At 34.9% G+C, this 14,188-nt stretch overlaps 2 protein-coding genes and 1 pseudogene across 2 annotated transcripts; 1 reads left to right on the top strand and 2 right to left on the bottom strand.

Moving 5' to 3' along the window:
* The first annotated feature begins 211 nt into the window (after nt 1-211).
* Nucleotides 212-1,992, top strand: LOC147925157 (uncharacterized; annotated as a pseudogene).
* A 1,061-nt stretch (nt 1,993-3,053) lies between these two features.
* Nucleotides 3,054-7,171, bottom strand: LOC104749972 (glutamate receptor 2.8-like). Its single transcript, XM_010471689.2, has 5 exons — nt 6,748-7,171; nt 4,913-6,207; nt 4,447-4,759; nt 3,846-4,240; nt 3,054-3,724 (listed from the first exon to the last, which is right to left on the bottom strand). Exons 1-5 carry the CDS (start codon nt 7,022-7,024, stop codon nt 3,164-3,166), a joined length of 2,841 nt encoding a protein of 946 aa, XP_010469991.2. The 5' UTR covers nt 7,025-7,171; the 3' UTR covers nt 3,054-3,163.
* A 796-nt stretch (nt 7,172-7,967) lies between these two features.
* LOC104749971 (glutamate receptor 2.7) lies at nt 7,968-12,678 on the bottom strand. The gene is made up of 5 exons (XM_087490291.1): nt 12,318-12,678; nt 9,948-11,272; nt 9,459-9,771; nt 8,796-9,190; nt 7,968-8,677 (listed from the first exon to the last, which is right to left on the bottom strand). Exons 1-5 carry the CDS (start codon nt 12,595-12,597, stop codon nt 8,114-8,116), a joined length of 2,877 nt encoding a protein of 958 aa, XP_087346417.1. The 5' UTR covers nt 12,598-12,678; the 3' UTR covers nt 7,968-8,113.
* Between the last annotated feature and the right edge of the window lie 1,510 nt (nt 12,679-14,188).

The raw sequence follows: 14,188 nt of genomic DNA, 5'->3' as shown, positions 1-14,188 counted from the left end.
TTCAGACCCATCTGAAGTGACAAGGTTAGATGTGTGGGTGAAGTCGCGTACCAAAAAGGATGGGACACCAGTGAATACTAATGCTGCTGAAAAGATTGTGAGTTGTTTTTAAATCTGTAAATTAATTTATTTTTAAATCAGTTGTAGTTTTTATTGTATTATGATTGCTGTTACATATTAGCATATAAATATATGTAAATTATGATTGTAGAAAAAGGCAGCTGAACTTATGAAGTCTGCTGGTAGTCCATCAAGTACAGCATATGGACCAGGAGATGCTCTTACCCAACTTTTAGGTCCTGATAATCCTGGTCGAATGAGGGCAATGGGTAGAAACATGAACAAAACCAAACTATCTTGTTTCCAAATGAAGCATAAGATTTTTACTGAAATGCAAGAGAATCAAATACATCTCCAGCAAAAAGTCCATGAGCTACGAGATGAGATTGACAAACTAAAGAACCAGGTTAGCTAGAGGCTTTCTTTTTGTTTGGTTAACTGCTATATTATTATATGTCCGAATTAATAACTTTTTATATATGTTATAGAGACAAGAAACTACGACTGGTGAAAACTCAGCAGCAAGAGTAAGTATTGTAATTTATAAGTACGTATACAGATTTCTTTATAATTACTTAGAATATGACATGTTTGAAATTCTACTAACTATTTTGTAGAGTGTGAACAAAGGATCACAACCTAAGTGTGTCTTGATTGATTGGGCTGGTGATTATGCAAATGTTGGTGAGGGACGCATTATTTCTTCTGATCCAAAGGATATGGTGAATAACAGTCCATTAGGCCCTTACGATCTTAAAGTACTTGTTGAGACTGCTACTGTACCAGAAGCATCCCTTTGGAGACCTGCTCATCAAATTTTCACAATTGAGAACGTTGTTGGGCATATGATTGCCTGGCCTGCCAAAAAGTGTGTTAATCTAGAACAGGAGCTACAACAAGATGATATTGCAACACTGGTAAAGGTTTTTTTTACTTTGACATGACTTGATTAGTATGAGTTAACATACTTAGGTTATTGTCACAATGTGTTTTACAGGGTACAAGGAAAGATTCATTGAACAAATGCAAACTACTCAACTTGTCGAATGATGATGTAGTTGTTGCTGAAGGACGTTGGCTATCAAAAGATCCAAAGGCATTGGTGAATGGACTTCCAATTGGACCAAAGGCTGTTAAAGTATTTGTTGATGAGGTGCATCAGTCCGAGACATTTATATGGAGGGCTACGATGGAAGTGACATACCTTGAGGACTGTTTACTGTCTTTTGTTGCATGGCCTTATTGCAAAGTTTTATTTGAAAACACCAACACAGATGGATCATGTCAGAAAGCTCCAGTTCATAAATCTGCATCAATTGATCAATCAGGAGAAAAAACAGCATCAGCAGTTCTAAAATCTACAGAAACAGGTGAGAAGTCCCATATTGATACAACTACAGCAACATGTCAAAAATCTGCAGCAACAAAGACAAAGTCTACAGCATCAGGTCAAAAATCTGCAACAACATCAAAGGAGAAATCATCTGCAGCAGATCCTAAATCAGGAGAGAAGTCTCTAACAAAAGGTTCAAATCTCCTGCAACTGAAATTGAACTAACTTCACAGTCCCCTCTTCGGAGATCCCCGGTAAATAACAACACATGTTATGAATTTATTATAGTTAGTATTCTCTCTTTATTAAATGGTTTATATTGTAAACATGTTAGAGGAAAAACATAGGTGGAGGTATGAAGGAAAATCAGAAGTTTAAGCTGATGGATATTAGCGGAAAGAAGCGGATTGTTGCTGAGGGACGTGTTCATAAAAATGGTCCACTCTGTTACATTGGGTCCTAATGCTGCTAGTGTTTGGATTGAAAAAATGAAGGTAGATGATGCAGCAGCCTGGAAGACATCAGATGAGATCGAGTTTATGAGAGATGCACTTGGTTCACCTATCGCTTGGCCAACTGATAAATTGGTTGTCTATTGATTGGTAGAAACTGAGGTAAGTGTTAGAAATTGATGATTGTGAGTTGAGTATACATGTTATGCATATGTTATTACAAAACTAATGATGAAAGAAATTTTCTTTGCAGGGAGTTAAGCAACTTTGGTCCAGCCAGTCTAACTAGCTACTTTTGTTTAGTTTAAGAATATGTTAAATAACTATGTGTTTTGGATTCAGACTTATGTTTTATGCGATATTGGTTTCAGATTTATGTTGCTTCTTTTGGATTCAGACTTATGTTGCTTCTTTTGGATTCAGACATGTTTTATGGTTTCAGACTTATGTTATATGGTATTTTGGATTCAGACTTGTGTAGTGAAGGATTTATATTTTATTAATTATATTATGCAAATTATAATAATAGATAGCTATATTAAAATACATATAACAGCAAAAAAAAATGTTATCTTCATATATTATAGCGCTAAACATTAGCTCTCAAAAACTATATTACAGCATATTCGTAGCTATTAAAAATTAAGCATGGCAAAATCGATAAGCTATCATATCAACATATATTATAGCACTACATATGACTTGTTAAATAATAAAATTGAGAAAGCGATAAGGATATATTTGCAAAAAAAAAATGAGATGATAAGATATATCACAACATAAAATCTTTACCATTATATGGAGATCTTTTGTAGTACATAGTAAAAGCTATTAAAAAAACATTACCCAAAAATATATTGCTATAGTATAATAATTAACAGCATACAGAAAACGTTATGTTATCTACATATATCATTGCATTAGAAATGTGCTATCGTAGGGGTGACCTCTACCACAGCTCCAGATGACACATCAGTTACTAAAACGCTATTAATAACATATTATAGTGAAAATCCCGTGCTATAAATGTTTATTTTTCTTGTAGTGTTTGGCTAGGAAACATGCCTTACAAATCAATCACTCGCGCCACTATGTATAGGAAAGAGTAATGTATGTTCAGCGTTGCTATGAGACTGAACATACATTACTCTGATGATCAGTCAATCCCACGAGTGTTCAATTTAAAAGATAAAAAAAAATTAGGGGAATTTAGCGTCTAATTTGTTATATATAAAAGAATAATAACTTTCATGGAAAAATTTACAACCAACCTAAATTATCTATAACTTGTTATGCAAGCAGAGTTATAAATTTCTATCTATTGTTCAATTCTACATTCAATAATAGATGCTTCATCTTCATGATGTATTGTTTGTGTAATAAAGCCTTCTTCGTTCGGGCTAAAAGACATTCTTCTTAGCTCAAACTCCCTATTTTGTGATGAGCTTTGTGGCCATGGTGCGATTTGCATAGCTGATGGGCTCGGAGTGTACTGTGTCATAGGTGAACTCACGTTATGAACGGCACTGTTCCTGAAAGTGTGCGACTTTTCGTCTTTCTCATTAAAGATTCTGAATAAAGACGTTAGCTTTCCCCAAATCGATGCTTCAGAATCATCAAATAGTGTGTGCCTATTTTCGTACAAGAAAAGGCCCACAAAGTTTAGTATTGCCAAGAATGAAGCAATGCCTGCTATTAGAAACAGACCCCAGAAGCTACTGAGGCCGAGACTATTGGATGAAAGATCGGTGTTTCGATCAAGACAATCATTCTGTTTCATAGACCATTTGTTTTCGATGTGTAGCATTTCATCTCCTTGAGTCACATCTAAGATAGCCCTTGAGACATCTCCTGTCAAAGGAGAATTCTTGGGGAACGCCTACACATTGATCATGGAAACAAGCAATGAAAACATCAGAATAATCACATTGTATGTGTTTTTCTTTTTCCTAATTTTGTTGTTGTTAAAAGTAAATTGAAAAAAAAAATAGCAAACTTACAAAGCCAAAACCAGCAGTCTTAAATGTTGGTTCAACCATTGCATATTTGGTGCATTTTTGAGAAAGGATAGCCTTCAGGTAGGGCACTTCGTCGAAAACTGCTGCAATACTGCGGTTAGACAAAAACGCGTTGCAGTCTTCCGAAGAACCAAAAGCCACGAGCCGAGATGCATGGAATCCTTCCTTTATAAGAAGGTCTTTAACGAAAGCCCCATGTTGGTACCCTACATAGTCCCCATTTTTTATAAGATTGTTCATACTTGTGACCGCTGGTTGAAAGCGTTGTACTGTCAAGAAAGAGGTGAGGTTTGCTGTGTAGCTCTGAGTTAGAACAAACACCACAAAGCACCACACAACCACCACAAACCTTGCTAAGTTGCTCACTACCTTCTCACCTATATTCACACGCACAAATGACTTCATCATTAGAATCTTGATTTTTGTTAACAAAATTATGACTTGATATCTATTTTTTGATAAATAAATAAGTTGATAATTAATGTATAAACAACGTAAAATAGCCTAATTTCTACAGTAAACTGGTTTTGAAATGGAAACCAAGATTTTTTTAACATATATCATTATTGGTGTTAGAACTTACGATGGGCAAAAACCATGGTAGAGAAGGAGAACCAAAAGCTAGTGCCAATCTGGTGGTGAGGCGGTCCACGAAAGTCCGAGTTGACTCTATGTTCGAAAAGCCACACAACAAAACCAATGAGGACAAAGAAACAACCAGTGGTGACCCATAAGTCCAAGTTCCAAGGTTGGAGGAACACCCATGTGTTCTTATTTTCATTGTCTCTCACCGGCACCATCATAGATACTCCAGACTCTGTGTATGGTAACGTGAAGTCAACATGCATTGACCTATGCGCTGTGATGGTTACATCTCCAACAAGGGCATCCAAAGTCTGTTTCATTTCATAATATGTTAGAGATTTCATTTTTTTAAAGCATATTCTATTATACGAGGAACATGGGCCTACTCATTACTAACATGCGATTACATGAACTTTTATATTTTTGTTAAAGTGAGAATAGAGGAAGAAAAAAAAAGAACTAACCCCGTCATAAACTTGGTCGACCATGTCATTGTAGTCATCATCTGGAGACTCGCAACGGTAGTATTGTGGAATAACTGCATATGGCAACTTCTTAAGCGCAGCTTCAAAGATGTCTATGGCGTAACCTTTTGCGGTTGTTATGTTAGTGATAGGATCTCTGGTTACCTCCACGAAATTAAAGAAGCCTTTCTTTACTGGTACGCCCACTTTAAGCTTCTTCTCGTTAGTTGGAATCTCCCATCCTTTAGGAACAACCATTGAGTTACCTGGCCATATCACCGGCCCCAACAAAGTTGTTTTGTTTGAATTGGCATTGAAACGTTCATTGCTCGGTGTCCAAAATCCGATTATCCTCTCTTTATTTCCGACAAAATTGATGATCTCAAACTTTGGTGACTCGAGCTGCCCGTCCGTGAGATTAAACTCTCCTGCTAAACCCTTGAAATTTACTTCCGAGAGGGCCTTTTGAAGACTTGGACCGTAGCGAGAGACCCTTACGCTCCCTAAATCTGTCATATTATTTGTCGAGGTGTTCACATTATCGTATTGTAAGTCCTTTAAGGTTGTATTCTCCACGGCCATGGCCAATGCTGTGATTGAATCATACGCCCATAATGCAAAAACGTTTACATCATACCTCATCGATTGATTCTCCTTCTCAAACCTTTTTTTCCATCTCAAACGGAAATCTTCAAGCTTTTTTGATTTGGGAACATAGCTCCTCACACCTAAAACGCCATCTATAGCATTTAAGCTACGACCATGGTCGATGTGTCTCATCCTATGCGTCATTCCATTGGTCATTAACCATACATACCCTTCTGCCATCATCCCGATCTCTCTAGCTTTCTGAAAAAGCCGTAAAGCGAGGCGTGAGTCCATGTGGACAATGAAAACCCTAGTTTGCTTCGTCATGAGCTTATAAAGTTCCTTCAGAATCTGGTCATCGTTAGCCTCCGGGGAGATCACACTTTTGTCGACTTGAACGTCTTGTAAAGCGTCAGACAAGTAAGGCATGATTCCTTCTCCTAATTCGTTGTCCATATAGATAGCGTCAACTCTTCTCCATCCAAAGGATTCAACAATGGCTGCAATGGCGTTGACCTGGAATGAGTCATCTACAGTTGCTCTGACGAAGTAAGGGCTTTTGATGGATCTTAAAAGAGGGCTTGATGCAGAGAATGTGATGGTCGGTACACGAGTTTTGTTGGCGAGTCTGATCATAAACTGTGCTTGCATAGAGTTTATTGGTCCAATGATGGCACGCACTTGCTCGTTCTGGATTAGGTCCAAAGCTGCTTGCACGACAAGAAAACACAAACAAAAGAAGAAAGCTTATATAACCACGTACTTTAAGACTTTATGATAATTATTGAGATATAACACTAATTTACATAAGAGTTAAATTAATTCATTTGAAAGGTATTCAAAGGCAATAAGGCATGTGACCACCAATAGTTTTATACTATTCGTCAAGTATATTTGAACTAATGAATTAAATATTTTAACGAGACTAATAATAGTAATAGGGATTTCTGCGACCGTACCCCTGTCACCAAGACTTTCTAAGAATATAAAAAAAAAATATGATGAAGTCATTTGGATTTTTATTAGTAATCTAAAAGATAAACTGTCACCAAAGACTTTTAGTAAATAGCACAGAAGAAGACACTTTTAAGTTTAATAATGATCTAAAATATTGTTCAGATTAATTGAAAACATTGACCAGCTAAATCGTGTCTGGTTGTAATATATTTCATTCGACTGAAACTTTCAAACTAATAATTAATAAATTTAAATGTAGTGAAGAAGCAAGAGACAGAAAAGTAACAAACCTGCAGCTGAAGCCTGAACTGTATCTTTCATGGAATCTCTGACGTGAAGCGCAAGTCTTGTGCGGTAATTAGGATGCTCTTTGTAGAAATCGGACAACGACATGTTCATTGAAGTGAGGCAGATCTTGGAAAATGCTGTATCGAGATCAAGAACTACTCCTACTTTGATTTCACTTGTTTGGCTTCGTCCTAAACCAACCCCCATCGACAAAAAAACCCAAACGAACAAGACAAAGTAACTCAGAAAGGTGTTATTAGTTTTTGTTGGGTTCATCATTATTCATAAATAGAGGAGATAGACCATTTATGTGATTCGGTAACTTCGGCTTTTTCCGTTATATATATACAGAGGAGAAAAAAGTCGGTTTGAAGAGGTCTTGAAAGACTTTTGAAATGCTATACCAAAATTTTGTCCTCAAATCTCAAGGAAAGAGTCATAAAATAAGAAACGATTAGTGTTGACTAGAAAATAAAAAAATGGTTTGAAAGAGTCAGATGAGATATATGTATTACCAAATTTCATTGCTAAGCAAAGGTACACAAATGTATATTATACATTGAAATTTTGAAAATCGAATAGGAAAATATCTACCTCAAGTGAAGTACATGGTTCTAGAATGTAATTGGGTTAATTTATTTTCTTTCTTTTTAATTTTTATTTCCATTGGATTAAGGTTTGATGTAATTAATGATTCGAATAATTAAGAATTTGTACTTCAGTTAGTCCAAGATTTTATTTCCTTTCACTTAATGTTTTGTTCGAATATTTTTTTAAAAAGAAAGGCCGGTTATAAAACAAGTACTTTCTTTACCATTTCCATTATGGAGATTAGTCAACGGTAAAACTTTGTCTTGAAGATTCTGGTGCAAGTGTATAATTTTTTCAATTTATTTTTATAAAAGGTACTTGTCACCATATTAGTGCAAGGACATTGTGTTAAACCAAATTTACTTTGTTCAACGCGTTTTTGGGTATTTTATATTTCATCGAACATAATGTATTCGTCATTTGAGGACCAAATTTAACACACGTCTCCACGAATAGGACATGAAGAAGACGTATACTGTAGGCAAATCAAAAACAAATATTAGTTTTGTCAATATTCTATTTTTCAAAACGATGAAAAAGACCGAAAAATTATTTATTTGTGTGTCATTTTGCATATTACAAAGTTTTGCGTTGTTTCCATACCTCCCTAATTGTTATAAAGAAATCCAAATTAAGAAATCTAACTTTGACACTCAGTTTGAAAACAAACATAGGAATAAAAGGTGTTAACCTTGATTAGTTTAAACTCAACATATAGCGTCAACAAAAGCAATACAAATGGAGTGGCTAATTTGTTATGCACTTTTGAAACTTCTTTTAATCATTCACCTTCAGATTAATAGTAGACTCCTCATCTTCAACTTGTTCTGATTCCAGAGTGAATAGTTCTCCATTCGGGATGGAAGGCACTCTTCTTGATTCAAACTCCCTATTTTGTGATGGACTTCGTGGCAATAGAGTGCCCTGATCGGTCAAAGGGGTTGAACTTCCTTGAGTAATAGGTGAACTCACATTATGGACGGCATTCTCCTTGAACGTATGAGACTTTATGTCTTTCTCATCAAAAATTCTAACCAAAGATTTTAACTTTCTACGGAAGGAATGTTCAGAGTCAGCGAAGAGTGTGAGCTTGTGTTCGTACAAGAAGGTGACCACGAAGATGAAAAGTGCCAGGAACGAAGCGATGCCTGCTATTAGAAACAAACCCCAGAAGCTACTGACGCTGAGACTGTTGGATGAAAGATCGGTCTTTAGATCAGGACAATTATCACTTTGATTCTTGAACCATTTATTCTCTATATGTTGCATCTCTTCGCCTTGAGTCACATTCAAGATAGCCCTGGAGACATCATCCGTCAAAGGTGAATTCTTGGGAAATACCTACAAAATTAATTATCATGGAAGCAGAAAAGCTATCAGTGAAAAATACCTAAATACTTAAAAGACGTTTATATTTTGCTATTTTCTAAAAGTAAAGTGTAAGGTAAAAAGAACATACAAAGCCGAAACCAGCCGTCTTAAAGGTTGGTTCAACCATAGCATATCTAGAGCAGTTCTTAGAAAGGATCAGTTTAAGGTAGGCCACTTCGTCGAAAGATGCTGCGATTGTCCCATTGGAAAAAAGCTCGTCGCATTCCTCCGCAGAACCAAAAGGTTTGAGCTGAGATTTCTGAAACCCTTGAATTTGTAAAAGATTACACACGAAAGTGCCTCGTTGGTACCCTACATATTCATTATTTCTTATGAGATCTTTCCAATTTGTGACCTCTGGTTGGAACCGTTGTACTGTGAGGAAAGAGGTGAGATTCGCTGTATAGCTCTGAATCAGCACAAGCACCACGAAGCACCACACTAACACCACAAACCTCGCTAAATTGCTCACCACCTTCTCACCTATATACACAAACAAGTTGCACTACATCATTATTATATTGCTTCTTAATTTGGAATCGTATTGATGATAAATTAGGTTATAATAAATCATAATGTAGATACTTAAAATTTTCTAACTGATGAGGCTGAAATTTAATGATGGGACTCGTTTCCCAGCGTTATCTTACAAGTTGAAATTTCTAGGACTCAAACAACACCACTACGCTATTTTAACAAGTTCTTGATTGTAAACAGAAAAAAAAAATAGTTCTTGATTGGTGTAACTTACGGTGAGCAAAGTTCATAGTGGAGAAAGCGAACCAGAAACTGGTTCCTATCTGGTGGTGAGGTGGTCCACGAAAGTCGGTGTTGACTCTGTGTTCTAAAATCCACACAATGAACCCAATGAATACGAAAAAGCAAGTAGTGGTGACCCATAGGTTTAAGCTCCAAGGTTTTAGGAACACCCATGTGTTCTTCTTCTTGTTGTCCTTGAGCGGCACCATCATAGACACTCCAGACTCTGTGTATGGTAGCGTGAAATCAACATACAGTGACCTGTTTGCTATGATGGTTACATCTCCCACAACTGCGTCGTACGTCTGACTCATTAATAATTAATAACATGTTAGAAATCAATAAAAGGAAGACAAAAAGACATAATCGACATTAATACTCTACTAATTATTAATTAAAATTAAAAATTAAAATAAAAGAACCATGAGATTGTTACCTAGCTACTACTCCTAAAAGATAGGGGAAGAAAAAGAGAACTAACCCCATTATAGACTTGGTATACCATTTCGTCGTAGTCCTCATCTGGAGATAGGAAAGCAATATATTTAGGAATGACTGAGTAATGCAACTTTTTAAGAGCAGCTTCGAAGACGTCAATGCAGTAACCCGTTGGAGTCAATTCGTTAGTGATTGGATCTGTCTTTGCATCCACAAAATTTAAGAAGCCTTTCTTCACTGGAACGCCGACTCTAAGCATCTTCCCATTCGTTGGAATCTCCCAGCCTTTCGGAACAACTATCGACTTCCCTGGCCATAGCACTGGCCCGAACCTCTCCCCTCCTAACAACATTGTTTTGTTTGAATTAGCATTCACAAGTCCATTGTATGGTCTCCAGAATCCGATAATTCTCTCTTCATTTCCAATAATATTTATGACCTCAAACGCTGATGATTCGAACTGCCCGTTAATGAGTTTAAACTCTCCGGCTAAACCCTTGAATCTTACGTTCGAAAGAGCCTCTAAAAGACTTGGACCATAGCGAGAGACCTTTAGCGTCCCTAGATCTGTCTTGTTGTTTCCTGAAGCGATCGGATTATCATACCACAAACTCTTTATGTTGGTGTTCTCCACGGCCATGGCTAATGCAGTGATCGAATCATATGCTCTTAATGCAAAAATGTTCAGCTCTACATCATCCCCCTTCAGTGAGTTCTTCTTCTCAAACTTTTTCTTCCATCTCAATCTGAAATCTTCTAGGTCTTTTGATTTAGTGATATGGCTCCTCACGCCTAAAACCCCTTGCATATTCTCAAAACTGCTGCCACGTTCGTTAGATTTTATTAAATTCATCACTCCATCTGTCAATAACCATACATATCCTTCCTCCATCATCCCGATCTCTCTGGCTTTCTGAAAAAACCGAAAACCGAGAGTTGGTGGCATGTGGACAACGAATACCCTCGTTTGCATAGTCATTAGCTTATAAAGCTCCTTGAGAATCTGATCATCATTAGCATCCTGAGGGATCAAACATCTATTGACTACGAAAGCTTGTACGTCATTTAAAGCGTCAGACAAGTAAGGCATTATTCCTTTTCCAAATTCGTTGTCCACATACACAGCAACGACGTTTCTCCAGCCGAATGATTTGATAATGGCCGCAATGGCTCTGACCTGGGATGAGTCGTCGAGAGTGGCTCGGACGAAGTAAGGGCTATTGATGGATGTCAGTGAAGGGCATGTAGCCGAAAATGTGATGGTCGGTACTTGTGATATGTTGGCTAGCCTGATCATAAACTCGGTTTGCATGGAGCTTCTTGGCCCAATGATGGCGCTCACTTCCTCGTTCTTGATTAGGTCCAAGGCTGCTTGCACCACAAGCAAACATAAAGAATAAGAAATAAATGATTCTTTAACTCTTACTTATGATTGACAATTATTATTATTTACGCAGATAGCAGAGCTAAAATATTAGTAAATGTATATTCTGACGAAACTATCTAGTGGTCAGCGATGCTCCGAAGATAAGGAAGGGAAGGAAGACTTTGTCAATCAAACTAAGCGAACACTTAAATAGTCAACAAACTGTGTCATCTTCATATAAATCCTATCTCCTTAGAAAGATAACATACTAATTAATTTGACCCACAGAAAAAAAAATATATATATATATATATATACTCAAAACAGCACGTAGTTTTGTGATGCAATTTAAGTGATACACGACATCCATTTGTAGTGTTTTAGTATTTTTAATACCTTTTTTAATCATGATTTAAACAGATGAAACTGTTTCAAAAAGAAATTGCAACTAAACAATGCTTTCACAAATCTGTAGCAAATTTGTGAAGAGGAAAAAAAACTTATATAATCACTTTTGTAGTCTATATAATCCAACATATAGAGTTAAAAGTATTGATTTCGTTTAGTTATTGTGAAATCATGTTTTAGATAGGTTAGACCTTTGTTAGAACACTTCTTCTAATACAACACAAACCATTTTTCCACAGACGTTTCACCGTGTTGTGTACAATCTCCAACTTATTTGTTTTTTTCCTCAAGATCGTCACAAATTTGCTTAACTTGTGTTTCTATATTCAAATAACGATGAGTATATAAGTTGCAGACTGATTACCATCATAAGGACGTAGCTAAAATAATTGTCATTGGTATAAAGTCTGGATCCAAAAGGTTGCGAACACCCGTTCATATATGGGTATTATACAAATAGCCTACAATTTGAAATTATGTAATAGATTGGTTAGATTCAAATGAAATACTACCACTATAGTTAGATTATGTATGGTCCTAATTAACCTTAAGTTCTAAATTAGAACTTATCTATTACTATATACAAATTAATAATGAGGTACATGCAGTGGAGAAGCAAGTGACAGAGAAGACACGAACCTGCAGCTGAAGCCTGAAAAACATCTTCCATGGAATCTCTTACGTGAATCGCAAGCCGTGTTGTGTAATCAGCATGTCTTTTATAGAAATCGGACAACGACATGTTCATAGAAGTGAGGCAGATCTTGGAAAATGAAGTTTGGAGATCAAGCACTACTCCTACTTTGATTTCAGTTGCTTGGTTTTGTCCAAAACCAACCTCCATCAACACAAAACCCCAAACAAACAGGACAAAGTAACCCATAAAGTTACTATTAAAACTTTTTGTAGAATTCATCATCTTTACCCAAAGATTGAGGAACTTTATGCATTCTTTGACTTCCTTTTTCTTTCTTTATCTATTGCATATATATATATATATATATATATATATATATATATATATATATATGCACGCCGAGGGAACAAAACGAGTTGAAAATTTGTTGTTGTTGTTTTTTTAAATATACTAGGACTCAAACCCCCGCGATATCGCGGGAGAAGTGTTTTAGAAAAAATAAATTAAATTTAAAATTTAAAATTATACATTATGAAATTATTTGAATGTAATAGATAGTTTGAATACATAAACTGTTACTAAAAACACAACCATAAAAAAATATGACAATTTAAATAAACATACTTCTCAAAACGAAAAGTTGCGATGAAAAAATATGAATAAAATATAGTGAAAAGATACATCTTTACAACGAACAAATACAACTATTTGAGTTAAAAAAAATCATTTTTTTTACAAAAAGTCGCAACTGTTGTTCTTGTTTATTCAGATTGTTATTATTATTTTTAAATATTAAAATGTTTTTTTAACGAAATTTACGATAAGTAGACGCAAATGTAAATTTTATATTAAGTTGTATTAAATTTTCCTATTGCTATAATAGATTATAGAATAACGTTGAATATTAGATATTAATATTCAATTATTTAGATTCAACATAAAATAAAAAACTTGTTTCAACGAACTTGTTAGTTAGTGATGAAGAGATAAATATAAAGAGAGTTCAAAAAGCATGAATATTTAAATAGAAACACCTATTAGAGCGAAAAGTTGTGATGAAAAATATAAATAAAATATAGTGAAAAGATACAACTCTACAATGAACAGATACAATCATTTGATATAAAAAAACAAATAAAAACATTTTTTTACGAAAAGGTACTACGAAAAATCGCAATTGTTGTGTCTGCACTTGATTATACCTACAAACTCATATAACTGCTTTTAAATAGAAGACATCTTTATTACCATATTCAAAAGTCAAATCCAAAAGCTCACTATATAATCTATCTAACTCTTGGAAAAAAACTCTAGATATTTTCATTAAAGTTTTATATATAAAATTAACTAAAAGTTGTAAATTAGATTCATCATTCCAAAAATCTTTTGTTAAATTAAGATTTAGAGGAATTTCTTTACTTTTAATAGAATGAATGCTAGAGAATATTTAAAGAACTGTAAAAATCGTTGAGATTGAAATTTTATATTATTTTGTGTCATAGCAAAAAAATGAAAACAGTTCAAACAGATAAATATATACGAATATTCGAATAAACACAACTCTACAATGAACAGTTACAACTTTACAAAAAAAATCGTTACAGTGAACAATTGCAACTTTTTGTAAAACACACAATTTAAATTTTCTACAAATTTTTTTAGAAAATTATTGAAAATGTAGGATTGAAAAAACACAACTTTTGATTGTATTTATTCGGATCGCTATTATATATAGGTATTTTCATTGAATATTTTATATAGATTATATATAGACAGGGAAAAAAATGTATGGACGATATTCTTGCAAGTACGAGCTAGTTTTTGTCATTATCTACTATTGTCACTTCTGTTTTCGGGCTATACGTTTACTTTG

Source organism: Camelina sativa, chromosome 16, assembly GCF_030686135.1.
Source record: "Camelina sativa cultivar CO46 ecotype springtype chromosome 16, ASM3068613v1".
NCBI lineage: Eukaryota > Viridiplantae > Streptophyta > Magnoliopsida > Brassicales > Brassicaceae > Camelina > Camelina sativa.
This window is presented reverse-complemented; position numbering and strand designations above follow the sequence as displayed.

Bases quoted from the DNA above. Each gene is read 5' to 3' on its own strand.
- LOC104749972 (XM_010471689.2), bottom strand. From the start codon at position 7,024: ATGATGAACCCAACAAAAACTAATAACACCTTTCTGAGTTACTTTGTC. The intron at 6,208-6,747 runs GTTTGTTACTTT...TCGTGCAAGCAG, and splicing joins AGTTCAGGCTTCAGCTGCAG to CTTTGGACCTAATCCAGAAC. The intron at 3,725-3,845 runs GTAAGTTTGCTA...ATCAATGTGTAG, and splicing joins AGACTGCTGGTTTTGGCTTT to GCGTTCCCCAAGAATTCTCC.
- LOC104749971 (XM_087490291.1), bottom strand. From the start codon at position 12,597: ATGATGAATTCTACAAAAAGTTTTAATAGTAACTTTATGGGTTACTTT. The intron at 9,191-9,458 runs GTAAGTTACACC...TTGTGTATATAG, and splicing joins CACTATGAACTTTGCTCACC to GTGAGAAGGTGGTGAGCAAT. The intron at 8,678-8,795 runs GTATGTTCTTTT...TTAATTTTGTAG, and splicing joins AGACGGCTGGTTTCGGCTTT to GTATTTCCCAAGAATTCACC.